This window comes from Chelonoidis abingdonii, chromosome 1 (assembly GCF_003597395.2).
Source record: "Chelonoidis abingdonii isolate Lonesome George chromosome 1, CheloAbing_2.0, whole genome shotgun sequence".
Classification (NCBI taxonomy): Eukaryota; Metazoa; Chordata; order Testudines; family Testudinidae; genus Chelonoidis; species Chelonoidis abingdonii.
Genome location: NC_133769.1, coordinates 116,946,892 through 116,974,614, shown reverse-complemented (window position 1 = coordinate 116,974,614; position 27,723 = coordinate 116,946,892). Strand labels below are relative to the sequence as shown.

The following is a 27,723-nucleotide window of genomic DNA, read 5'->3' as shown; positions in this document are numbered from 1 at the left end:
GTGGTAAGGAGAGGAAGGGGATGGAATTACCCGTTGTGATGAACCTCTAGAACCCACTTGTCGGTGGTAATTCTGCCATTTGGTGTAAAATGGTGTAGATGGTTGTCCAAAACATTCTGTGGGCAGTGCATCGCTGGAGTTGGGACGACGTTTACGAGACCTCGACCAAAGGTTCAATTTGCTATTAGTTTGAGGGAAGTTTTGGGGCATTCCCTAAGAATTTGGGGCGACGCCGCGTTATCTAAACCTCTGGCGTTGTTGGTGTTGTTGTTGTTGTCTGAGATCTCGGGAAATGCTGAGTATATGAGGGGTAGCGCGGACGTGTAACGGTCATTCTGTTACTGTGCTTCTGTTTGTAGGGGTTTGGATACCTAAGGACCGACGAGTTGCCCTTGAGTCCTTTCATTGGTGGAAAGCACCTCATTAGTGGTGTGAAGCAAAAGAGTTGTCACCATTCAAAAGGGAGATCCTCTATTTTGGTTGCTTGAACCTCGCAAGGAAAGAGAGACAGAGGGAAAGCCATGAAACCTCGGCGCATTGACCACCGCTGTGGTGAGTGGATTCTTGCTGCAGTATTGGCTGATCCAGAGCTGCTTGGAGAGCCGTGCGGGATATGATTTGGTCCCTCTGAACTAAAGCTGTAAACTGTTGTTTCTTGTTAGTCTGGATGTGCTGCAATAAATCCATGAACTTTTATAGTTTCGGTTTTTCATGTCGTCCTTGTTAGATATTGCGGTATTAATTGGCAATTCGAAATTAGTAATGTTTGAATGGAGGCATTAACACCTTGCAACCAGCAGGTCTAGGCGTTTGCCTTCTTTGTTGGCTGGGGTTGGCGGAAATTTACTATTGTTTGTTCTCTGATTGGCTGCGTCCACTACCAATGAGTTTGGCGCAGATGTGAGAAAAGAAATTCAGAGCCCTTTGAGGGGGATGAAGTATTTGCAGTCCGGTTGTTTGCAGGTAGGCTGGCTTGTGGCTGGAGCCTGCCAGATGGATTTAGCAGGTTCCAGAAGGGCTGGATTAATTGGTAATGCCAGTCTGGATGACGAAGAGGGTTGCAGGATGTCCGTTAACTCATGTTGTTGGTCAGGTACTTCCTCTAGATTGATTCTAAGCTCACTGGCAACCCTTTTAAAGAGATCTTGGAATTTTGAAAAATCATCTGAGGGCGGGGGAGGGGAAGGAAGTAAAGCCTCCTCAGGTATTGAATCAGTTGGTACGTCAGGTAATACTGGATCAAGAGCTGGAGTTGATCCTGAGGATGGGAGGGTGCCGCCAAGTGAATTATATGATTTGAACGTTCGCGTCTAGTCTGAGTAGAATAGCGGATGTGCTGCCGAGGGAAAGATGGCCATGGAGCCCAATACTGCCATGGTGATGGAAAAGGCATAGGTGGTGCCATCCAGGGGTTAACACACCAGGAGGTGGGATCTTGAGGGTGGTTTGAGACAATTTTCCTATGTCCGCGGGTGACAGGACTCTGAGGGTGGAATTCAGATTGTACTGAAACATCACCCTGTAGTTCAGACTCCTCCTCACTGGAGGAAGGCTGTTCGGACCCTGAATCATTTATCAGGGAGAAGCCATCCCTAAGAAAGGGCGAATGCAGTGTAGGTGACACTAGGAGGTCACTTGAGTGGGTAAACTGCAGAGCTGGCGCAGCCGAAGGTGAAGCCTGATATAAATCCTGTGAGGGAACCCGGGCTGACACCGGAGTTCTTAATCTTGGCTCCGTGCCAAGTAGTGGTAGTCATGGCGGTGCCGCAAGCGGTGCCGTGCTATTAATAGCAGGCTGCGGTGCCTCAGCGGGTGCCTGAGTTGTCGATGCTGCATTCATCGCAGTGCCGATAGGTGCCATAATTGAGGCAGGCAACTGAAAGCCTGTCCCCTTGGCACCAGAGCCTCGCACTGCCGCCGAAGGCACAGGTGGGTTTAGCGCAGTACCGGAGGAGCCCGGCTCGTCGAAAGTACTCAGGCGGGGGAGCACCGGTAAGGAGACTGTGGATCTGACTGGAGAAGGTTTGTCTGTAAGGTTTTGTTTAGATTTTGAGTGCTCTCGTTTAGCTGCTTTCTTCAGTTTCTTTGAAGTGTTAGAGATGTGTCTGTGAGCAGAGGCAGAGTCCGCGCCAGGGTCTGAGGCGGACTGCAGAGATTTCTGAAGCAAAATGAGTTGAGCTTTAACTCCCTATCCTTCCTCGCTCTGGAACTTAGTTTAGTGCAGTGAGTACATTTTTGGGGAATATGAGTCTCCCCCAAGCATTTTATACACTGTGAGTGTCCATCAGAGAGAGGGATAGCGTCCTTACAGGAGGAGCAGCGCTTAAAGCCTGTGGAGCCAGGCATATTTGAAGCAGCTGAGAGAACAAGAAAAAAAATTATTTTTTTTTAAATAGTAGAAAAAAAAGGTAGGTAACACTAACTAACAACTAACTAACAGGAAAAATATGTCTAACTACAGGTATTTTAACATGGGGAAAGAAATATTAAGGAGTCTGCTGAGCTCCGTCTCAAGCCAGTGGCGGTAGAGAAGGAGGAGGAACTGAGGGTACGGCCGCGCATGCTCACTAGTGATATACTCAATGAGTGACAGGTTCTAAGCATGCGTGGCCGCTATGAGTACTGCTGCAAAAAATCTCCGATCAAAGGCGCAGGGGCGCACCGACACCTAGAATGGAGCACCCACAGGGACATCTCTCGAAGGAGAACAAAGGGTGGCCCTTGAGTCCATCTGTTCTGAGATCAGGGAGGTGCTCCCAAAGGGGAGGTCCTGGACAGACTGCTGCACTTCACAAGTGAGGCCAGAAGATTGGAGTCATGAACAGTGCCTCATGGTGTTTGCAGACACCATAACCCTGGCTGCTGAGTTGGCAGCATCCGGTCGCCTGAAGGGAGGTCTTGATCACAGTCTTTCCCTCCTCTAGGATGGCCGTGAACTCCTCCCTTGACTCCTGTGGCAGGGAGTTCTTAAATTTGTATAATGAGTCCCACAGATTAAACTCATATCTCCCTAGCAGGGCTTGCTGGTTTAACACACATAACTGGAGACTGCCCGTTCAATAAACCTTACGTCCGAACAGATCCAGTCTCTTGGTCTCTTTATTTTTGGGGGTAGCACTCAAATGCTCATGTCTGCCCTTCTCATTTGTCATCAACCACAGCAGAGACCCTGGGGAGGGAGATGCAGGAGAGGCTAAGTAAAGGTACTCAAGCCCATTGGCTGGGACATAGTACTTCTTTTCTGCCTTTTTTGAGGTAGCAGGCAGAGAAGAAAGAGTCTGCCAGAGTGTTCTGATGGGCCCATCACCACTTCATTAATGGGCAAAGCCATTCTGGAAGGAGCAGCTGCAACCACGATGTCGATTAGGCTGTGGGTTGACTCCTTAAACTCTTCAACTTCTAGGCCCAAGTTCGCAGCAACCCTTTTCAGGAGCTCCTGGGGGCCCTTAAGTCATCATGTGGGAGTGGTCTACTAGGTCTGTGATAGCCTTGTCTGGTGATAACAAGGAAGAGGCCTGTGCTGGAGGACGGGCTTCCTCCTCCTCCACCACTTCCAGCATCTCCACTGGGGCCATTTCCTGGATGTCAGCACCAGGGTCAGTATCGGAGTCAGGGCCTGGTGCCAGGCAGAAACAGTAGCTCACTTTTCTGACATCACCAAGTATGTGCAGTGGGAAGGGGGCCCACGTACTGGGGGAAAACCCCAAAATTCCAGTACTGTCACCACGTCAACTAGTGGCCTGGTGGCCAGGTGCTGGCAGGATGGCCAGTACTGAAGTCAGGAGTGTAGGCTGGGTACCTATAGGTCTTGGGTGGAGCAAAGGATTCACCTTCAGATTCCGAAGAGGATTCCCTCCCTGGAGACCATGGCAGTGCAGTACCTGCTTGCGCCTCTGTGCAGTATCAAGGGACCAGTGACTGGCAATGGGCCAATGACTACTGCAACAGGACCATGGAGGGCTTGCCCCTGGATGGTGCCACAGTAGTCAGCACCACGGTGGAGCTCACAGAGTTCTGTCCTCAGTTGCCTTGATTGACGAGGGGTCTTGAAGGCTTGGTGGGATTGGGAGGGACAGCAGGTCCTTTGCTGCCTGGAAAGCCTCAGGTGTTGAAGGGGCCAGCAGATGCCCAACGCCACAGCTGCTCCCCGGAGTCCGTAACTGGTCCTGTATCAGACTCAGAGCTCTAGGTGGAGTTGGCAGCACCATCAGAGACTCTGGGGAGGAGGTGTATTTCAACACAGATCTCACTATGCTAGTTGCACCCCACTTGTCCCCCCACTGCACCAGAGAATACCCTCTCTTGGTGCATTGTTTTTTATGCCTCTGCCCTGGCACTGGGGATGGAGAGCAGTGACAGGAAGAGCATGGTACCAGGGGAGCGCTCTGCACAGGTATCGAAGTGCTCAGCATTGATTCGGTTCAGAGGCTGATCTGAGGGCTGCCTCCATAAGATTGGCCTTCAGCCAAATGTCTCTAACCTCTCTCATGCGGCGTTTGAAATTCTGGCAGATCTCGCACTTCTCTTTAACATGGAATCCCCCAGACACTTTAGATGACTAGTGTGAGGGTCACTAAATGGCAACAGCTTGCTGCACGAGGCACACGGTTTTTGAAGCCCGGGGACTGAGGCATGCCCAGCATCTGGGGCAAAAAGTCCCTTGACATTGGGAACAACTAACATCATTACTGTATACACTAACTCTAACTAAGAACTATATACACTAACTACAATTCCTATATAAAATACAAAGAGAGAAAGTCCAAGCCACTGGGAAAGAAGCCATACTACAGCAAGAGAGATCATTCCAGCAATGTCAAAGGCGGTAAGAAGGAACGGAGAGGGCACAGTCCAATTTCTTCCTGGGCATGGGTACCTGCTTGGTGGCCATGACAGAGGCTTAGAGGATACCAAGGGTGGTAGGCGCTCAAAGGAGAATGGTGAGGTACATGATGTGACTGTGAAATGTATAAGCCAACTCTGAATCAAAAGATGAATCAGCCTCCTCCAACCAAGTGGAGGATTGTTCCTGGATGTTGGGATTGATGTCAGGAACCTGGAAAAGGTGGCCCTGGAGAGAACACAGCTGATTTCCCTCTGGATAGCACCACATGAAGAGGCACATGGGAGTCCACGGTACCACATGCTAGGATAAAGCCACCAGTAAGGCTACAGTAGCAACTGTCTGCGCTGGGCAAGAAGACTCTTGCACGGCCAATGAAACTGGTACCGAGAGACTCAGAAGGATCCCTAGCCACTGTATAAGCCTCTGGAGTCAACAGTACTGGGAAAGTCTCTTAGTGCTGAGACATCAAGGGCAGCACTGTTGCACCAGAAGGAGCCACTTACTGGCCAGTCTCAGTGGGCAGGGGACAGTACCAACAGACCTGCCTGAGCAGTTGATTGCTTCAGAAAGTGCCTTGGCCTTGAACACAGTGTCTTTGTCCACATTCTTTGAGCCAGGGGACCTTGATCTCCCAGATACTTTGTCCTTAGACACCATCTTCTGCTGCCTCTTCTTCAGTACCCGGGAAGGAGAATGGCCATGGGGATCAGCAAGACCAGGAGGTGCACTTCTGATGGAGTCTAATGTGTTAGGTACCTACTCTGAGCGGGAAGGCTCCAAGGGCATGCACAGGACTGCCTCCATCACAGAAATGTAACGCTCCCTGTCCTTCTTGGTACTTGGTTTAAAAATCCCGAAAATTTGGCATGAATCATGAATGTGAGTATCCCCAAGACACTTCAGGCAACTGGAGTGTGGGTCACTCACTGGCATAGTTTTCTTTTTCTTTTTTTTTTAAACAAGAATGGCAGGGCTTGAAGCCTGATAATCTAGACATGCGCCAGCACCAATTACCTATGAACAGAAACTGAAGTGTTTAAAAAAAACATTTTAAAAAGAAACTTACTTTTGTAATTACAGTACCTAACATTATTTCTACTAATGTACTAAAATGAGTACCAACTGTATATAAAACACAAAATGAGGAAAAGACTTGCAATAGCAAGATCACACATTTCAACAACCATCATGGGCAGTCAGAAGGAACTATGAGGCATTGGGGGTGCCCTTTATATTGTGCAGCAGCACAAGGCAACAGAGGGCACATGCACTGCCTCGATGGGTTACAGCTGAGGGAAAAATCTCTGACAACAGTGCATAGGACATGCACACACCTGAAATGAAATGGACGCATGCAATCACTTGAAAAGGAATTGATGCACACAGAACATAGAGCCCTTATGCTCACTTTTACACATATGCCTATTCATTTATAAAATGTATCCTCTAAAAGTAGACATGTCTGTTCTACTCAGCGTCTCCAGGGACTACTAAGAAATGCATTCCTTGGAAAAACTGTAGGGTTTGACACTACTCTGCTTTCTACCCTACGCTCACCATATACTATTTTTACTTGTTATTTTCCCCACCTAGATGCATAGACTGATAAGGCCCGAAGGGACTATAATCATCCAGTCTGATCTCTTGCATAATATATGCAATAGAATTTGATTCATGCACATCTTGAAGTGTAAAAAGGGGGTTATTGAGGCATGCACTGCAGCTAACAATCTGAGATAGAAAGGGGAAAGGACAAGCTATTTGTTTTCAAAAGGAAAACTGGCTGGCCTTTTAGGAAGCATGGGGAAAGGATTGGGAGACTCCAGAATGGAAAGGAGAGAAATGGCTACAGAGAAAGTTAATATTGGAGAACAAGAATGAGAAGTGGTAAAAGGAAGAGTATGAATACAAAGATGAGTAGGAGGAGAAAGTATTTATAAATACTACACATGTTTCATGCACATTATGGAACATACAATCTGGTAGACAGCTACATGAAGCTGTGTAACTATATATGCAATCCACTTGTGGTCCTTGGGATCTGTGATGGTATGGACCTGCCCAGCACTAGCCCTGAAAGTGTTAAGTGTTCTTTGTAGGCTGAAGAAGCCCTGCCCCTCTGACTCTGGTGGGCATGCTCAGCCTGAAGGTAGAGTAAAAAAGGAAACAGCCCAACTCAATCTGGGCATGCTGCTGAAGGAGGAGGATGCAGATTCTCACCAGGGAGCGGCTACAGGTCCCAAATACAGAGCCATGGCACACAGAGTTCCAGATGGACACCAGTCTGCCTGATGAGCCCAGAGAAGAGACTATGCCAGCAGAAGGGTACACCACTTGAGGACCCCAGAAACCCAGGGAAACCAGGGAGCATCACCAAGAGCGAAAGGGTAAGAAGCAGCCCAGGGGACTTAGGCTTTCCTCCTGTGAGTGACCTGAGGAACCAGTCACTGTGTTTCAGGAGGATCCCCGCTGACTCGGTGGTAAGCACCTCGCACCACTGCGAGGGCCTGAAACTAGGACTTGGAGGAGCAGGAAGGGCCTGTAGTAGTAGGATTTTCGAGTCCCCCTATCCTGGGCACCATACACTGTGGTTGCCCCCCTCAACCCTCACCCCAGCGGGCCATTAGGTCACACTGCCCTGAGAAGAAGGGCTGCATTATTGATTCCAGCCATTAGGTTACGCTGCCCTGAATGAAAGGGTCACTCTATTGACTCTAGCCATTGGCCACACAGCCCTGTGTGGAAGCACTACTTCATTAACTTCAGTCACTAGGCAATACGACCACATTTTATAGTAAGGGTCATCAGCATAGGGCCTAACCGGCTGTGGAACAACCTCTGACCTTTCTATTGACCACATGTGACCTGACACCCCATCAAAGGGGGAAGGGGAGAGAGAATCTACCCCGCGACAGGCTCTTACAAGTTGTCTATGTTGCCCTAAATCCTGCATCACTAGTTTAAAGACTAAACCATAAAACTGCATCTAGCTATAATTCAGGATGAAGGTGGTATTGATGCATCTTTCTGACTGAATCACCTGCTTCACATAAGATGTTTTGGAATGCAAATATCTAATGTTGCTTTGCACTCTGGGTGCCACTAATACTCTTTCAAAAGTTCAGAAAATACTGTGATGGGAAAGAACTCACATCATCATTAAAAGGCACCCACTTATCTCCTCATACTGTCCTTATAATACAATGGATTATTGGCTGTAAACTATAAATAACACTCCAGGTAGATGAAAAGCAGACATCTACCATGCAATGAACTAGTTCTCTAACCTGCCTGATCAATGAAAATCTCCAAGATTTTTTTTCATTAGTAACACTGGACCATGCATCGTATCTGTTGCTGTCAGACTTCTCATGCTTTATGTTATCTGAAAGACTCTATATACCATTCAAAAGAATAGGATCCCCATCTGCCAGTGTCGACTCTCTTACCTTCATCTCAATAACAGTTTGTAGAGCTTTTGTCTTGGCTGAGTCAGGGGCATTTTCAAACCGACGATGCATCTCCTATAACAGAAGAACAAGGAGGAAAAAGAGTGAAAACAATGATATTTCACTCCACTCCATGGACTCCAGGGAAAGTTATCAGAACCTTCTCTCTTTCTAATGCAGCAGAATTCTACCCTTCTACAGCCTTCTGATGTTTCCAGCCCTTCAATCTTCTTTTCACATCATAGAGAACAGGCTGCAGTCCAGTGAACAGAACTCTAGCTCAGTTACACAGGTACAACAGAAACTTGTTTTTTGACCACCGAAATAAAAATATTCAAAAAACTGTAAAACTGACGTACTCAAAATCTCCACTACCTTGCTGGTGAGTGAATCCTCCGTTTTTTTAAGGCAATTGTCTTCACATAGAAGACAGAACTATTTTAAAGAAGATTAATAAAAACAGGAATAATCTGGTTTATGTTTAACATGCTGTTGTGAGCATCTGTGTTGATAATGCTCCTTTCCATATTTTCCACCCCCAGAGTAGCAACCACCTAGTTACCTATGATGAAAATCTCCCTGCACAGAGACTGAAAGTAGCTGAAAAAACATGATTGGATAGCAAGTTGCTCCAGAGGCTCACAATGTGCAAAGGGGAGGATGACAAATACCTGTGTGATATTTCTGTAGATATGTAAAGGGCATGCACTCAGGTTGCTAGAGTGTTCCAGAGAGCTGCCTAGAGAATACAAATGGCAACAAGCTGACCTGCTCTACAGCACTTTCCAAGTTGCTGCAGGATACAGATAGGTAGCTAGAGAAAAAACAGATCTGTTACAGCGTATCTGTCCCTCTTCTCTGTATTCATCTTCAACAATGAACAGCAGGCCTTTATATATGTTAAATGTGTGCATCACCCTGATGTCAAACACTATTATATTAAATACAATGAGAGAAATGTAGGTAACCAAAACATTGCCACACCCAAAGTTCACTGTGCTATGGTGCACACACATCTAAATTGTTATTGCACTTTACCTAATATAACTATTTAGATTTCCCGGCCCAGACAAAAAGAATATTCACTCACCTTTTCAATAAAAACGGTAATGAAAAAGATAGTATATAAACAAGCAAGCAGAATTTGCAAAGCTTTCAAAAGATATGCAAAGATTATTTAAAACTCTGTCAGACAGCTAAGTACCTGCTGATAGGGTAACTGAGGCAGAATGGTGAACTGATTTGACAAATACCACAATGGGAGCCTATATCAGAACAAGATTTAGCAATCTGGAATTCATGTCTCTCAATCTCTAGTCTGTTCCATTTCTTGCCTCTAGAACACAGAACTTTCTAGATGTTTATACCTGTATGTGATGACGATACAGCCAACAATGCGTACGTCTCTCTCTATATATAATTTGCATATTTTCTGAGACGCTATCTTTACAGATAAATGTCAGTCTAAACTGAAAACCTATTAGTGATAGTCAGCTAGCAAATAAACCAGTACACATAGGGTTTAGGCCAGAAAAATCTCTACAAATACAGGCTACTCTCAGACTTGACAGTGAAACAGAGAGCCGCTTGTCAATGTTTTTCACTGAGGCCACACAGAAGAAAAGTCACACAATAATACCAGTTTAAATTCCATAAATATCTGTTAAGTGGCTTTGAGTAAAAACTGTCCGAAACCAGCGGCCCCAATTTATATCTTTAAAAATACTCAATGAATTTAAAGCCCGTGTTTACAACTCCATCAAGAATGAAAACATGTTTAATGGCAGGTGAAGAGAATAGAATTTGAATTCCATGTACTTTATCATTAAAAATCATTACTCTTTCTTTGACTTTCCTAGGTCTCAAACATGTAAGTAGGGGGAAGGGTATTGAAGAGAATTCTCTGCAATTTTGAGCATGTGGAAAGACCCCATTAATGCAAAGTGTCCTGTTTTGAGCTACAAGAATTTTCCCTAACTGCCTCTGGCACACAACTTACAAAACTTCCAAGTCTGTTTCCTGTATTATTGTTAGGAAGAAATGCAGTAACTTGTTACAAAAGAAAAAAAATCTTTCCAATATGTTCAATGAAAGAGGGAGACCTGGAAGAGCAAAAGGCAAATACAGAGACTCTGCCAAATAATTGTATTGTACAGAATATTATTTTTATTCACTAGTACTGAGTACTTTCCAAACGTGCAAAGACAGACCCTACCCCAAGAATATAAAGACTGGGGCCTGGTCTACACTACGCTGTTAAACCAATTTTAACAGCGTTAAATGATTTAACGCTGCACCCGTCCACACTACATTGCTCTTTATATCGATTTAAGTGGCTCTTTAAATCGATTTCTGTACTCCTACAAAACGAGAGGAGTAATGCTAAAATCGATATTACTATATCGGAATAGTGTTAGTGTGGACGGAAATTGACATTATTGGCCTCATTATTTTACAGTAGCTACCCACAGTGCACTGCTCCAGAAATCGATGCTAGCCTCGGACGATGGACGCACACCATCGAATTAATGTGCCTAGTGTGGACGCGCACAATAGACTTTATATTATCTGTTTTATAAAATCGGTTTAAGCTAATTCGAATTTATCCTGTAGTGTAGACGTAGCCTGGGATAAAGACAACAATGACTGAATGGCAGGAAACAGATATAATGCCCCATAAAAGCAGTTTCTTTTAGGGGGTTCTGATAGCAACCTTTATCTTTAAATCTTGCAACCTTTATTTGAGAAGGGGAGGATAGTTCAGTGGTTTTGGCATTGGCCTGCTAAACCCAGGGTTGTAAGCTCAATCCTTGAGGGGGCCATTTAGGGATCTGGGGTAGAAAACATCTGTTTGGGGATTGGCCCTGCTTTGAGCAGAGAGTTGGACTACATGACCTCCTGAGGTACCTTCCAGCCTTGATATTCTATCATATCAATCAGCCTCTAACACTTACATTGTTTGCAATAGGACTTTGTTCTTTAGCACAGGAAAAATTCCCACAAGAATAGAGAAGCCTTTTACTTAGCCTATGAAATTCCACTCTGATTTGGTTGAGCTATAAGATGTTGAAAATCACCATTTCCCATCTCTGGAGTGTGGTATTAATGTTTAATTTTGCTCCCCTGCCCCAGCTGCAGCATCAATTGCACTGGGAACCTGCAGGAGCAGAGACTCAATCTAGCTGCTACTATTGCAGCAGTGCACCGACAGAGATGGATAGGATGGGCTCCAAGACAGCACAGTGGCCAGAAGCACCATCTCTACTCTCCCTGCCAAGGGTGTGACAAGAAACCATGGATCAGAGAAAAGGCAAATAATAAATTAATAATAGGGAACCAGGAGAGCATGAGTTCTAAACTTCACTTCTGCCGACTGTTGTTAATTCTGTACCCTTTCATGACCTTTATTAAGCAATGTCTTATATTCCACTGAGAGGTTATATAGTTAGAGAATAGAACTCAGCTCTTTAATATATCAAACCCAAATACCATGGTTTTAGCCACATTGACTCACAGAAAGAGCCTGCCCTATCTTTGTCCTTGGATAGGCTGTCTGTTAAAGGAGAATACTGATACACCGATCACATAGTATTTCCGATGAATAGTTCACAGAGGATAATTATGTTAGCCAGCAGAAGAAGGCTAAGTCCTGTAGCTCAAATGGTAGAAGTATGTGCTGCAGTGTTGAAGATTCCTGGTTTGCACCCCACTGATAATACTAGGAAGTTGCAATTTACTATTAATGGGGGTGAGTGCCACACAGGAGAAATCTGTTCTAACCCTGCCTCTACCACTGACTTTTTATATGACACTGGACAACTCACAAGTCAAAATTGTGCATTCCTTATTTTCTGGTTGTCCAGTTTGAGACACCTGAGACTTAACTTGCAAAGCGCTGAGCACTCTCAACTGCAACTGAAGTCAATGGAAGCTCTGAAGGCTCAGCATGTCCGCTAGTAAGGCAGTATAGTCTGGTGGAATGAGCCCACGACTGGAAGTCTTGAATTTTAATTCTGGCTCTGCCGTTTTCACTGTGTGCCATCAGGATACTCACTTTGTATTTGTCTTAGTCTCCTCATCTATAAAATGGGGATAATCTTATCTTTCACAGGCATTATGAAGATAAAATTCATTAAATATTTGTGATGCACTCAGATGCTACAGTGGACAAGCACCACTAAACATCAATGTAAATGTATAATTTCATATACGATCAGAGTTTGGATGGTGTGCAGTAAATAAGATATAGGACCACACACTGAGATGAAGACAGAAAGAAATATTGAACAGATGCCTCATACCCAATCACCAGCCATCTTGATAAACGAATGGGCCAGAGACATCCTGGGGGAGAAAAAATGATATGTGATCAGGTAATTAGAGTCTGTATCATAATACATATGCACAAGAGGGGGACAAATTAAGGTTGAATAAGAACATAGGACTGGAAGGGACTTCCTAGAACAAAGTTCAATCCCCAGTATACAAAGTAATCACATATAATCCTGTACATAAAATTTATCAAGTTCCATCTAAAAATTATAGTTAGGTTGTTTGCCCCCACTACTCCTAGGGGAAACTGTTCCAGACCCTCACCCTTCTTCAAATTTCCAGCCTAAATTTAGTCATGTTGATGTCAACTTTGTCCTTTATCTTAAATAGCTGTTCTCCTTGCATGGCATTTAGCCCTCTGATATATTTAGAGAGAGCAATCATAGTGTTTCTTAGTCTTCATGCTGCTAAGGCTAAACACAAGCCAAGCTCTCTTAGCCTCCTCTCCTAAAACAGGCTCTCCACTCCCCTTAATCTGGCATGCCTTCTCTGTACCTATTCCAGTTTGATTTTATCCTTACCCAACTAACAATTCCTGTATTAATCCCTGTCCTGTCCACCTTCACTAATAATTTCCCATGAGGTACCATGTCAAATGCTTTATTGAAGTCCAGACAGATTAGAGGTGTACATCTCAGAGCCTCAAGTGTCAAAGGACCTGTTTACACAGGGACACTCAGGAAAGTTCAGGTAAATCAAGTAAAGCTATGAAGTCCATGTGCCTAGAAGTAAACACGATAAACTCCCTTGTGGATGCTCTCATTCAGGAAAAAAGTGGCTGTAGTTCCTGATGCACTAAGTCTCCAGCTTGGAGACATGCTGTATTATTGTACTATATGTACCTACTAAAATCAAATAGAATGTCTTTTTACTAATTCCTAATAATACTTCTAATAAACATTAACTCCATAAATTAAAAATAAATTTAAGAAAACTGTGTTCTAAATGGAATACATGTTTTACTAAGGTTTTCCATATAATTTATGTAAAGTCAGACATTAGATGAACCCAATAGTCCTATCTGGCATTAGCCTGACTTCCTGCATAACAGAGTCCATAGGTTTTCCCATAATTAATTACTGCTTCAAGTCCAATAATTGTGGTTGAGCTAGAGCATATATCTTTTTTAAAAAACTAGGGCTGTTGACTGCAGTTAACTCACACGATTAACTCAAAAAAATTAATCATGATTAATCACATTGTTAAACAATAGAATATCAATTGAATTTTTTTTTAATATTTTGGATGTTTTCCTCATTTTCAAATATATTGATTTCTATTACTATACAGAATACAAAGTATATGCTGCTCACTTTATATTATTATTTTTATTACAAATATTTGCACTGTAAAAATGTTAAACAAAAGAAATAGTATTTTTCAATTCACCTCATACAAGTACTGTAGTGCAGTCACTTTAACCTGAAGAGTAACTTACAAATGTATTTTTTTGTTGTTTCCTAATAGCATGCAAAAACAAAATAATGTAAAACTTTAGAGCCTACAAGCCAACTCAGTCCTACTTCTTGTTCAGCAAATTGCTGAGACAAACAAGTTTGTTTATATTTACGGGAGATAATGCTGCCTGCTTCTTATTTACAATTGCACCTGAAAATGAGAACAGGCATTCGCATGGCACTTTTGTAGCCAGAACTGCAAGGTATTTATGTGCCAGTTGTGCTAAACATTTGTATGCCCCGTCATGCTTCAGCCACCATTCCAGAGGACATACATCCATGCTGATGACGCTCATTAAAAAAATAATGCATTAATTAAATGTGACTGAACTCCCTGGGGGAGAACTGTATGTCTCCTGTTCTGTTTTACCTGCATTCTACCATAGATATCATGTTATATCAGTCTCGGATGATGACCCAGCACATTTGTTTTAGGAACACTTTCATTGCAGATTTGACAAAACAAAGAAGGTACCAATGTGTGATTTCTAAAGATAGCGACAGCACTCGACCCAAGATTTAAGAATCTGAAGTGCCTTCTAAAATTTGAGAGTGACGAGGTGCGGAGCATGCTTTCAGAAGTCTTAAAAGAGCAACACTCTGATGTGGAAACTACAGAACCTGAATGACCAAAAGAGAAGATCAACCTTCTGCTAGTGACATCTGACTCAGATAATGAAAATGAACAAGCGTCGGTCTGCTCTGCTTTAAATCATTATTGAGTAGAACCCGCCATCAGCATGGATGCATGTCCGCTGGAATGGTGGTTGAAGTATAAAGGGACATACAGATCTTTAGTGCATCTGGCACGTAAATATCTTGTGAGGTCAGCTACAATAGTGCCATGTGAACGCTTGTTCTCACTTTCGGGTGACATTGTAAACAAGAAGCGGGTAGCATTATCTCCTACAAATTATAAGCAAACTTGTTTGTCTCCGCAATTGGCTGAAGTAGGACTGAGTGGACTTGTAGGCTCTAAAGTTTTACCTGGTTTTATTTTTTTATGTAGTTTTTTTTTTGTACAGAATTCTACATTTGTAAGTTCAACTTTCATGATAAAGAGATTGCATTACAGAACTTGTATTAGGTCAACTGAAAAAAACTTTTTTTTACACTGCAAATATTTGTAATAAAAAATAAACATAAAGTGAGCACTGTACACTTTGTAATCTATGTTGTAATTGAAAACAATATATTGAAAATGTAGAAAACATCCAAAAATATTTAAATAAATGGTATTCTATTATTCTTTAACAGTGCAATTAATCACGGTTATTTTTTTAATCACTTGACAGCCCTAGAAAAAACAAACTTGTTTAAAATTTTCCAGTGATGGAAACACTTGGAAAGTAGTCCCAACAGTTAATTACCCTCACTGTTAAAAATGTGCATCTTATTTCTAGTCTGTATATATCTAGCTTCAATTTCCAGCCATTGTGGATTTTGTCCTACCATGGCTTGCTAGACTGAAGACACCATTATCAAAATTTCTGTTCTATGTTATTTCAAGGTAACATATGGTTCCTGAGATCTATCATGCATCAACTCCGAGGATTTTTAATAACCATTTGAAAACAGATATCACAGTGGCTTCTCTCTGAATAACCGAGGAATCAAAGGTCTGACAGTTTTTCCATGTACTAAGTAAATCACGAACAAAATGTACTTTCAAAAGACAAAATCCTATCGAATTAGTGGAATAGCCAAGAAAGGTTCACACCACATGTTTAGTAGAATATTATGAGAAGAACTATATTCCTCTTCGGATGTTTGTTTCATCTCTAGTAAAGGTTCACATGCAGAGAGCAGTCACTGGAAAGCTGTGTATGGCATTTAAATTGTGCCAAGTAGGTAGACAAGGAAGCATGACTTCCTTAGAAGGAAAACATCAATATAACTAATTCCTAAGGCTGATTTTCAAGATGAGCAATTAATATAGCTTAACAACAATACTGTGTCTAAAATATAATTGTGATGATGTGTTCTCTGTGTGCAATGGAACATCCAAGGGCTGACAAATTCTAACCACATCTTTTCTGACCAGAAAAATGTCAAAAACAGTTGAAACTTAAGTCATAACCTGTCATATAAATAGCACTCAACAAGAAGCAGTACCAGTGCTCAGTATGAAAAATATTAGTTCTAACTTAAGGTTATTTCTATTGCAGTAGCAGCTACCATGTGATAGGTAATTTCCAAACATAGACTGTTCCTGCTCTGCCAAGATCCTACAACCTTAGATGACAACCAACATATGAAAGATGAGGGAAGGGATACCATCAAAATATGCACACTTCATATGTTACATAAAGAAAAAAAAACACATACAACCACCTAATTAAAAACACTAAGGTTGCAAAAGTCAAGCACTGAAAAGTTAGGGCATGCCAGAATTTAAGTGGCCCAAGCAACCTTAATTCAGCCCTCTTGTGCATGTGTGTTATGATGGAGTCTTTGATTATATGATCTCACTCAATTTTTTCCACAGGAGTAACACCTCATTCAGTGAAGGGTCAGTTATTCAGTCTTTCTTTTCATCCATTTCATTCACTGTGTGGCCACCCAGGTCTTATCTAATGCACAACATCTAACCGAGCACTGAATATAAAGTTATTCATTTTTTCATGGGCATTTCTACGGTATTCTCACAGTAGTATACACGTGATTCACAAACAACTGATCTTCACAACACTACTCTGTATCAACCTAATTTTATAGCTGGGGAACAGAAGCACAAAGGTATTAAGTCCAAAATTATCAATAGCCCAATAATTTTGGGTGCCCTATTTGTGACATCTAGGGACTGAATTTTCAGACCATTTATCACGTTTATAGCACTTTGTATTATCAAAATACATTTTCAAAGGATGTCACTTGCAGTTGTGAACAATCACTACTTTGCAAATCTGGCCCTGGATGTCCCAGGCTTCCCAGAAAATGAGTAACACACAATTAATGGCCAATTTGGAACATCTCGGTTTAAGTGACTTGCCCAGCATCACCTAAGACCCGTGTGGCACAGGCAGGGATGGAATCCAATTCTCAAGAGTGACAGTTAACTTCCTTAACCATGAGACAATCCATTCTCTTCCTGCAATTGCCTGCCTCATTCACCACACACATCTTCCAACTTCTGCAACAAATGAGACTGAGATCTTACAAATTATTGCCTCATTCACTACACATCCCTGATTTATTTCCTGAGTACCGTTTTAGAGGAGAGTGTTCTCTATTGGTTACAGACAGCTTTCCCCGTTATACTACTCCTGCCCTCCATACCACTACCCCATCTTCTGTACTCTCACCCCAGTTCAACTCCTATTCAAACCTTCTCCCCCCAGCCACTTCATCTCCCATCTCAGTCCACCTCTGCTCCTACCCAATTCCCTTTTTTCTGCCTACCTCCCTCTGGCTTCTACCTCCCTTTCCACCATCAGGTTCCTGCAAATCCAAAAACAAACAAACAAGCAAACAAGCATCCTCATCACAAACTTCTCTCAGCTTTCTGATCAGACTCTTTCTTCTCCTCCTGACTGACAAGATGCCAACAGAAGGAGAGCACGTGAAAGAATCTCCCTGAGGCCTCCAGTAACCAGGAGGAGTAAATACAGGTAAATTCTGCTCAGCACCACCCCACACCCAAGCTCTGGGATGGAACAGGTACAATTTGGTTAGCATACAGGAGATGTGAGAGGATTAAGCATGCTCAGTGCAGACCAAATTGGAGAATTTAGATACCCAACTCTGACAATTCTCTTTTAACCCTGTGTGAATGGAGATGTTTTCAGAGGCTAATTATATGGCCAAATTTCCGTAGATTTTCACTGGACAGGAAAAGGCTCACTCTAAACACAATAGCAACTCTCCTGCCAAATTTCAAATCTCTGCTTCAAATCGTGGAGGCGCAAGAACTTCTCAAAGAAGGAGACAGAAGGGGAGTGTGTATTTCTTTGTTGGTAACATAGGCAAAACACATTTTTCTCCAACCTCATTCTCAAAAATGACAGAACTGTTTTAGCTAAATCTTAAAAACAGCCTGAGTCAGACCCCTGGCAAAGTCTGGTAAAGGCATAAGCAAACGAAAACACGGTCCTGTAATGGAAAGTGTCAGGCAACATTAACTAATGGTGGCGCTATAAACTCCATATATATTTATATATACATTTATTATGACCATTTAAAATTGCATTCAATGCTTGTATGCAGAGTTTGTAGAATCTGCAATTTTAAGAACAGGTTAAGAGGCAGCAGTTGAGAGACTTCAGCCACTTACTCCTCCTCTATCCCAATAGTCTATATTTGAAAGTGTGATCATTAGAACACATTCAATTCAAATACTACAGCTGTTGGACTTGGTGTTCCAAATCGTGCAGCGGCCTTCAAAGCCTGGGAAATTTGAAACAGACGACTGAAAAGCAGATGTACACCCTGACCTCCTTCTCAGCCTAGTCATTCTGCTGCTCACTGCAAGACATCAATTCAATTATCTATTAACACTGAAGCAGAGCCCTTAAAATTGTACTTAAGCAGCATAGGTGTTAAAGTAATCATACTTTGGGGACACAGTTACAATTCCTATACATACCACATGAGTGACTGCTTGAAATGCACATTTATGTATGGTGGAGTTTTTCCCCTTTAAAATAGGAATCCAAACATCCATTGATACAATATAGTTAAAATGGGAGTGGGGAGGGCGCAGAGGGCAGATCCAGGACATGCAAAAATTAAGGTCCACACTTCAACTTGACCATGAAGCACATACAATATATATTTCTCTGCCCTCTCTCCCCCAGAGCCCAGCTGCAAGGCCCACCCCAGACACACACACCCCCTCTCCCCCAGAGCCCTGCTGCAGGGCCCCCCCCAGCCCAAGCACCTGCACCCTCTTCCTCCACCCCCGAGCCCATCTGCGGGGCCCCCCACCACATACCTGCTCCTCTCCCCCCCAGAGCCCATCCAAAGACCCTCCCTGCCCCATCCCAGACACTGGCATCCTCACCCTGCCCAGCAATCCAGCGGGAGAAACAGCTTTATACTGGGTCCCGGGCTTGCATGGAGTTTCCTGCACACCACCATCACCTCCCCTCAGGACCTGCCGAGAACTGCAGCTGCCGGGAACCCTCCAGTTCCCTCCCCCTCCCCCAGCAGAGTCTTCTGTTTGTGAGCTGAGCTCTGCCTGGTCCAGCAACCCCTAGTGGCAGCTGGCAGCTCTGCAGCCCATTTTTGTGGTGGGGGAGGAAATTCTGCACACACAACATTAATTTCTGCAAAATTCTATATTGCGCAGTGATGCAGAATTCCCCAAGGAGTAAACATAATATTCGACTGCTACATAATATTTGACTGCTATATATATTTTGTCCACTAGATGGTCCAATTCCCTGTCAACTACAGCTCAGGCTACACAGGGGAGGCTGGGGGAATCATGCACCAAAAAATCAAAAATTCTGCAAAATTCTGCCTATTTAATTTGTCAAAATAAGGCAATATAACCACATCGGTTTCAATTACTTTGGTAATTTATTTTAACTGCTATACAGAAAATAGTCACAATAACTATTCAGCATCTCCTAAACACATGAAAGTTAAGTTACAAATATTTGGTAACCATTACCCTGCATTCCAGTTATAATCCTGACTGGCTACTTTGAGATGAGCTTGGTTCTGATAGTCCTGACATTTTATTGACTGCTTGATAAATGTTTTATTTCCCCTCAACCTTTTAAAAAATAAGTAAAATAGATCCTGTAATCTCACCCCATTGTGAGACTCTGGCACAGGAAAAAAGGGAGAAATCACATAGCTCTTGCTAGCTGAGGATTCCCTTACTGTCCCTTTACAGCACTCTGCCAATGTAAGGCACTATAAAACATTTAAAAGTGTTTTATGCTCCTGTGGGAATTGACTGAGAAAGGGAACAACTAACATACAATAGGAATATTAACAATAACACAGGCAGGCTGCTACATTTCTGCTCTCCCTGAGGGGACAGAGCCTGCCTCACATCTACCTCTGAACAACCAGACGCCATACCCCTCCACACTGGGTGAGCTAGACGGATAGAGTCTCTCTTGCGCCCAGGCATGCCCAAACGACCCCGCCTCCTCGTGGCAATTAATGTCTCTCTATACACACACACACACACACACACACACACACACCCCTACCCCCTGTGGTGATGTACATCTCTGCTGCATGCTCCCGGCACTTGAACAGACATGCCCAGGCTGCAGGGAAGGGGTGCATTTCACCCACAGATTTCTTTGCTTCCTCATTTTTCTGCAGAGAGTAAAGAAATCTGTGGCTAATATGAATTCTGCATCCATGCAGTGATGCAGAATTCATCCAAGAGTAATAATAGTAAATGCTTAGGAGTACTCATCTCTCCAAGGTACCTTGGAGACAGGAATGAAAAGTACTTCACCATTTTTACATTACCTCCTGCAGTAAAGTAAGCAATATGTGTTTCCACTCTGGTAATACATTTAAATATAAACCTTATTGTGTTACTGTGAACTGCTTGATGTGACCTGGGGTTTATCTTGCAATAAGAAACAACAAACAGCTTATAAGTATTTTATGTACATCCATAATTAGGACTCCTACTAAGATATTTGAGCAAATAGTCAGAAAAATTAAAAGGATTAACCCTTTTTGTGACCCTTAACAGTTTTCAGCAGGATGGATAAAAATCAAAGATTTTTTAAAAATCCAACATCAGATCTTTTAAAAATTTAAATCAATTTTTTTATTTTAAATTAGTAACAGATTTTTAATAAATCAACCTATTTAAAGTTAAATTTGAAACTGACAAACTACATTTAGGCCTAAGTTTATTATAATAATTAAAATAATTTAAATTAAATGTGAAAAAATAATTAAGCAGTACAAGTTTACTGCCGACTTTTCATGAGAGTTAAATGACTGAACTGATGGAAGTCACTTGCTAAGCACATGCAATCAGAGTTTAAGTGCTAATCCAGCTTTTGACAGCAGTAGTCTCTTCTGCGGGGCAGAGAGAATAGTTTATATTTAAACAAATTGCAGTGTATTTCAGCTCAGTAACTAGTTCATTCAAAGTTAAGAAACTAAATGGGAGTTAGGAAAGTTTGTTTTCCTCTTCCAATATGTGAATTAGAAAAACAGGTGTGAGAATGAAATCTTCTAGTTCTAATATTCTGAAGGATATGGTGACCAGAAACAATCAGTTCAATTCACTGCTGACATAAACTACTACTTTGTTTAATAAACCAGTTTTAAATGTAAAAGAGTGTGATAAAAATGTTCATTAAAAAGCTTTTCTTCTATACCGAGCATATTTAAAGCTGTTTTATTTAACAAAACAATATTGTTTTTGTGCATTTTAATTTCCATCCAAATACAGATTGACACAAATTACAAGTAAAAAATAAATTTCTTTTTTTTAACTAAGTAATTAATCATTCACCATTTTCTAACTTAATAATGTAATAGTTAAGAATCTGAATAAATGTAAGCTATATCATTGCTTAAAAAAAATGAGTACAGATACAGTGCATCCTCTTGGTTAACAAAGAGAAGCACCAAATTTAGTGTAAAGTTTAGTTGCAAATCAGCATGTTTTAATAGCTACCTACCAAGGAGAATCAACCTTTCTTTAGGAAAATAACTAAGTATAAATGCAAAATGTGATAAAAATAACTTATTTAAATCAAGGTTTCCTGCATGCTGATTTAAATGATGAGTAAAATCAGTGATTTAAATCACTGGTTTAAATCAAGCCACCCTGCTTTTCAGACTGATACCTTCCTAGATACAGTATACTGTACCAGCTGTAGGTATGACCTTCATTCTTTTTCCTAGATGTATGACATTGTATTAGGTTGTACTAAAATGCTTCTTGTTTGATTGGGCTCAGCTAACTAAGTGATCCAGTTTGCTCTGTATAACTACCCTATCCTCATTTACCACTCCATCAATCTTTTTGCCATCTATAAAATTTATCAGCAATGAGTTTACATTTTCTTCTAGACCACTGATGAAAGTGTTAAATAATATCAGACCTAAAACACATTCTTGTGGAACTCCATTAGAAAAATCCCCACTCAATGAAAATTCCCCATTAACAACTACTTTTTGAGATTTATCAGTTAGCGAATCCTTCATCCATTTAATGTACTTCATTGGTACTATATAGTATTAACTTTTTAATCAGAATGTCATGTGGAAACTAGTCAAATGCCTTACAAAAGACTAGATATGTTACATCTACACAGCCACCTTTACCAACCAAACTTGCAATTTCAAAAAAGGAAATAAGGTTTGTTTGACAAGACCTATTTTTCATTTAAGCAACTGTAGCCTACTAGTTCATTTTATCATTCATTCATTGTGTGATGTCAAGATTAACACGATGTCACATATTATCTTCGTATGCTGAACAAATTTAAGTTGTAGGATTCTAGAAGTATAAGACTGGTAAGTATTTACAAATATAATTATATATTAGTAGGGCCCTACCAATTTCACATCTGAGAAAAATGTGTCATGGACCATGAAATAAGCCCTTCTCCGTGAAATCCAATCTCCCCTGTGCTGCTGGGAGTGCCTCAGCTGGAGGTTCCTAGCTGCTAGTCCCGGCTGCGCTGGGAAGGGACAGGATTTGCTCTTCCCCTGCACGCCTATTCTCGGAGGGAGATCAGACTCACCTCTGGGTAATTCCCCCTACTCTAGGAAGCTCTGGGGCTGGGAAACAGCACTGGAGCTTCCTGCAGTGAGAGGAGGCTTCCAGAGGTGGAAGTGGGTCTGATCTTTGACTCCCTAAGGGAACTGATGGGCAGGATCCCCTGGGAGGCTAATAGGATGGGGAAAGGAGTCCAGGAGAGCTGGCTGTATTTTAAAGACGACTTATTGAGGGCGCAGGAACGAACCATCCTAATGTGCAGAAAGAATAGTAAATATGGCCGGCAACCAGCTTCCCTTAACAGAGAAATCTTTAGTGATCTTAAACACAAAAAGGAAGCTTACAAGAAGTGGAAACTTGAACAGATGAGTAGGGAGAAGTATAAAAATATCGTTCAAGCATGCCAGGGTCCTGGGGATGTTCAACATCTTCATTAACGATCTGGATGATGGGACCAATTGCACTCTCAGCAAGTTCGTGGATGACACTAAACTGAGAGGAGAGGTAGATATGCTGGCGGGTAGGGATAGGGTCCAGAGTGTGACCTAGACAAATTGGAGCACTGGGCCAAAAGAAATCTGATGAGGCTCAGCAAGGACAAGCACAGAGTCCTGCATTTAGGATGGAATAATCCCATGCACAGCTACAGGCTGGGGACCGACTAGCTAAGCAGCAGTTTGGCAGACAAGGACCTGGAGATTACAGCAGACAAGAAGTTGGATATGAGTCAACAGTGTACTCTTGTTGCCAAGAAGGCTAACAGCATTTTGGGCTGCATTAGTAAGCACACTGCCAGCAGATTGAGGGAAATGATTATTCCCCTCCGGCACGTGTGAGGCCACATTTGGAGTACTGCATCCAGTTTTCGTCCCCCTACTACAGAAAGGATGTGGATAAATTGGAGAGAGTCCAGAGAAGGGCAACAAAAATGATTAGGGGGCTGGAGCACATGACTTATGAGGAGAGACTGAGGGAACTGGGCTTGTTTAGGCTGCAGAAAAGAAGAGTGAGGGGGAATTTGATAGCAGCCTTCAACTACCTGAAGGGGAAGTCCAAAGAGGATAGAGCTCGGCTGTTCTCAGTGGTGGCAGATGATAGAACAAGGAGCAATGGTCTCAAGTTGCAGTGGGTGAGGTCTAGGTTGGGCACTTCCAACAGCAGGAGGGAGATCAGACCCACCTCCGGGAACTTCCTCCAGCTGCAGGAAACTCTGGGGCTGCTGCCCAGCTGAAGAGCTTCCTGAAGCCACGGGAGGTACCCAGAGCTGGGTCTCATCCCTGCTTGAGAGTGGCCATGCAAGGGAAGAGCCATTCCTGTCTCTCCCCAGCCAGCCAGGACTAGCAGCTAGATGAAATCAAAGTCACCTTCACCTCAAGAAGCCTTCTCCAGCTGCAGGAAGCTCTGCAGCTCCTGCCTTCAGAACCCAGCACAGAAGTGAGGTAGCAATCTAATAACCCTCTTAGAACATCTTTGCAACCCCCTTCCCCCCATGGTTACAAAACTGCGAAATTTCAGGTGGAAACCAGGGTGGATACAAATCAATGACTTAAAAAAAAATGGATTTTTTTAATTTAAAATCAGATTTTTTGATAACATACTTTTTGAGGAAAAAACCTATCTAAAGATTTTAATTAAGATACATTATTGCTCCACTATCTCATCATGGAATAAGGATTAAAAATTCTAATGATATAGCATGAGACAATATATTCATGTAATGTTTAAGAAAAGTTTTGTAAATGAGTTCCAACAGTTCATGGAATAGAGACCCAATCTTATGGGGTTCCAGGGGCTTCTGTATAGATTAATCTTTCTGTCTACTCAATCGGACTCAGTGCTTAGTCTAGAAGATATCATCAAAGATGCTTAGTTTTGAAGTTCTCAAACTGTGGATTTGTGTCTCTAGAGAGAACATGCTTGTTAACAGCAAAAATGTTTTAATATAAAATATAATATAATATATAATATTGTCATGGTATAATTCCCCACTCTGAACCTTAGCGTCCAAAAGAGGGGGTACCAGTATGAATTCCTCTAAGTTCAATTACCAGCTTAGAACCTGTAGCACTGCCACCAACCAGGAATTCCAGTGCCTGGTACACTCTGGTCCCCCCAAAACCTTGCCCAGGGACCCCCAAGGCCCAGACCCTCTGGATCTTAACACAAGGAAAGTAAACTCTTTCCCCCACTGTTCCCTCTCCCAGGCTTCCCCTCCCTGGGTTACCCTGGAAGATCACTGTAATTCAAACTTCTTGAACCTTTAAACAGAGAGGAAGATTCACCTTCCCCCCTCCCAGACTCTCCCTGAGAGAGACAGTAATCCTAACACAGAAAGAAATTAGCCTCTTTCTCCCCCTTCCCTCCTTTCTCCCCACCAATTCCCTGGTGAATCCAGACCCCACCCCCTGGGGTCTCACACCAGAATAAAAAAACAATCAGGTTCTTAAACAAGAAAAGTTTTTAATTAAATTAATTTGCAAATAAAGAAAACAAACATAAGCCTAACTTGCCTTATCTACCTATTACTTACTATTCTGAGCACATAAGAACCTGTGTCAGGGAGATTGGAGAGAAACCTGGTTGCACGTCTCATGGTTGCACGATCAAACATCATCATCGAGAACACTAGAATGGCCGTCTGGTCAGAACCAAGTCCATCTAGCCCAGGTATCCTGTCTACAACAGTGGGCCATGCCCTGGTCCCCAGAGGAGTGAACCTAACATGCTAATGATCAAGTGATCTTCTTCTCTCCTGCCATCCTCTCCACCCTCTGAACAACAGAATCTAGGGACACCATTCTTACCCCATGATCTGGGCAATAGCCATTTATGGACTTAACCTCCATGAATTTATCAGTTCTCTTTTAATGATGTTTATGTCCTACCGCTTCACAACTTTCTCAGGTAAGGATTTCACAAGTTGACCTGTGTGCCTCGAGACGTGGAAGAAGAACTTCCTTGTCTCTCTCTCTGTCTTTTAAACTGCTGCTATTATTTCATTTCATCGAATTCCCTAGCTATCTTGTATTATGGCATCAAGTAATTATAATTTTCTTACTCACTTTCTCCCCATCACTCATGATTTTTGTATAAAAAAAATTTTTTTTAAACATCCCCTCTATCATCATCCCCCTTAGTCTCCTCTTTTCAAGATGAAAAGTCCCTAGCTTTTAACTCTTACTCTCATCATGCGCGTGCACCCGGACGACCTCCCCGCCTCTCCAACCCTAATAATAATTTCAGGGTTGCCCAACCTTATTCTGAATGCTTCATACTAGTGATGCAAGTATATCTTTTTTGAGATAAAAAGGAGCCACATCTGTACGCCAGTATTGTGAGATGTGGCGTAAATGGATTTTATAAATAAGGGCAATAATATATGTCTAGTCTTATTTTCCCTATCCCCTTTTTAATGATTCCTAACATCTGTTGCTTCTTGCTGCCTCTGCATCACTGCATGGACCATCTCAGATCAACTATCCCAAGTGACCTCAAGATACTTTTCCTGATCGTTGTAGCGAAATTACCCCATCATACATTGGGCATGTGTTAGCTAGGGGCTTTATTAGTTCCAACTAGGCTTACTTACATGTTAATCACATTAAATTTCATTTGCCATTTGTTGCCCCAATACATTAGTTTGAGAGATCTTTTTGAAGTCTTCAAGTCTGCTTGTGGTCTTAACTATCTGAGGCAGTTTAGTCATCATCCTGCAAAACTTTGCCACCTCACTGTTCACCACCTTTCTCCAGATCATTTAGAATAAGTTGAATAGGACTTGCGGTCTGAGCGCTGAACCTTGGAACAACCATTAGTTACCACTCCTCCTATTCTGAGCAATCTTACCATTATTCTATACCCTGTTCCCTGTACTTTTGAACCAGTTCTCAGTCCAGAAAGGCACGTTCCCTTTTATCCATGGACAGCTTACATTTACGTAAGCATTCGGTGCACGGGACCTTGTCAAAGGACGTTCTGGAAATTAAGAATCAACTATCGCCACTCGCATCCCCCCTTGCTATCAGCATGTTTGCTCTGACCCCCACTTCCAGAAGAACGTCTAATAGGATAGTAAGCAGACGATTCCCTTTTTGGAGAAACCAGTGTCTGACTTTTGCCGCACAGTTGTATTGTTCTTTCTGTCGAACAATCTTTTTCTTACTAGCTTTTTGACTATTTGCCCAGTAGTCACACATCAGGAACTCAACAAACCATGCCCAAGAGGGTCAAAGAGCGTCACCACCTCGCTTATAATTGTCTGTAATTGCTGAATCACCTCAAGCCTTTTTTAAATATTGGCGTCACATTAGCTACTTCAGCATTGGTACAGAAGCAATTTAAAGACAGTTACTAGTATGTGTAGTTAATAGTTCCGCAGTTTCACTGCGTTCTTCCAGAACTCTTGAAGGTAATGCATCTGGTCCGGTACTTAGTTAATGTTAAGTTTATCAAATTTTATTCCAATAACTCCTCTAGTAGGACCTTCTCAATCTGTGACAGTTCTGCATGATCAGTCCCACAAAACTGGCTCAGGTTTGGGAATCTTCCTAACATCCTCAGACGTGAGACTGAAGCCAGAATTCGTTAGTTTCTCACAATGACTTTATTGTCTTTTAAAGTCACTCCTTTGTATCTCAATCATCGAGGGACCCACTGGTTCTTTAGCAGGCTTCCTCTTCCAGATGTATAACATTTTGTTTTACTTTTTAGTTTTTGCGCTAGCTGTTCTTTCAAGCTCCTCTTTGGCTTTTCTTATTAATTTTTACACTTTATTTGACAGTGTTTCAGTCCCTTTCTATTTTACCTTGCTAGGATTTGACTTCCACTTTTTAAAGGAAGTCTTTTTATCTCCACTGCTTCTTTTACTGGTTGTTAAGCCACGGTGCCTCTTTTTAGTTCTTTACTGTGTTTTCTTAATTTGGGGTAATACATTTATGTCTCTGGCCTTACTACTGGTCTTCTTGTTAAAGTGCC

The 27,723-nt window shown here is 42.3% G+C and overlaps 1 protein-coding gene across 4 annotated transcripts in view; it reads right to left on the bottom strand.

The window, feature by feature from the left end:
* The window catches only part of ERC1 (ELKS/RAB6-interacting/CAST family member 1), a 633,604-nt gene that overhangs the window by 484,462 nt on the left and 121,419 nt on the right, over positions 1–27,723 (bottom strand). For all 4 annotated transcript variants that reach the window (XM_032796761.2, XM_032796763.2, XM_075069542.1 and 1 more), the window contains exon 4: positions 8,296–8,370. In XM_032796761.2, the coding sequence (XP_032652652.1) occupies positions 8,296–8,370 (75 nt within the window). The remainder of the gene's footprint in view (positions 1–8,295; positions 8,371–27,723) is intronic.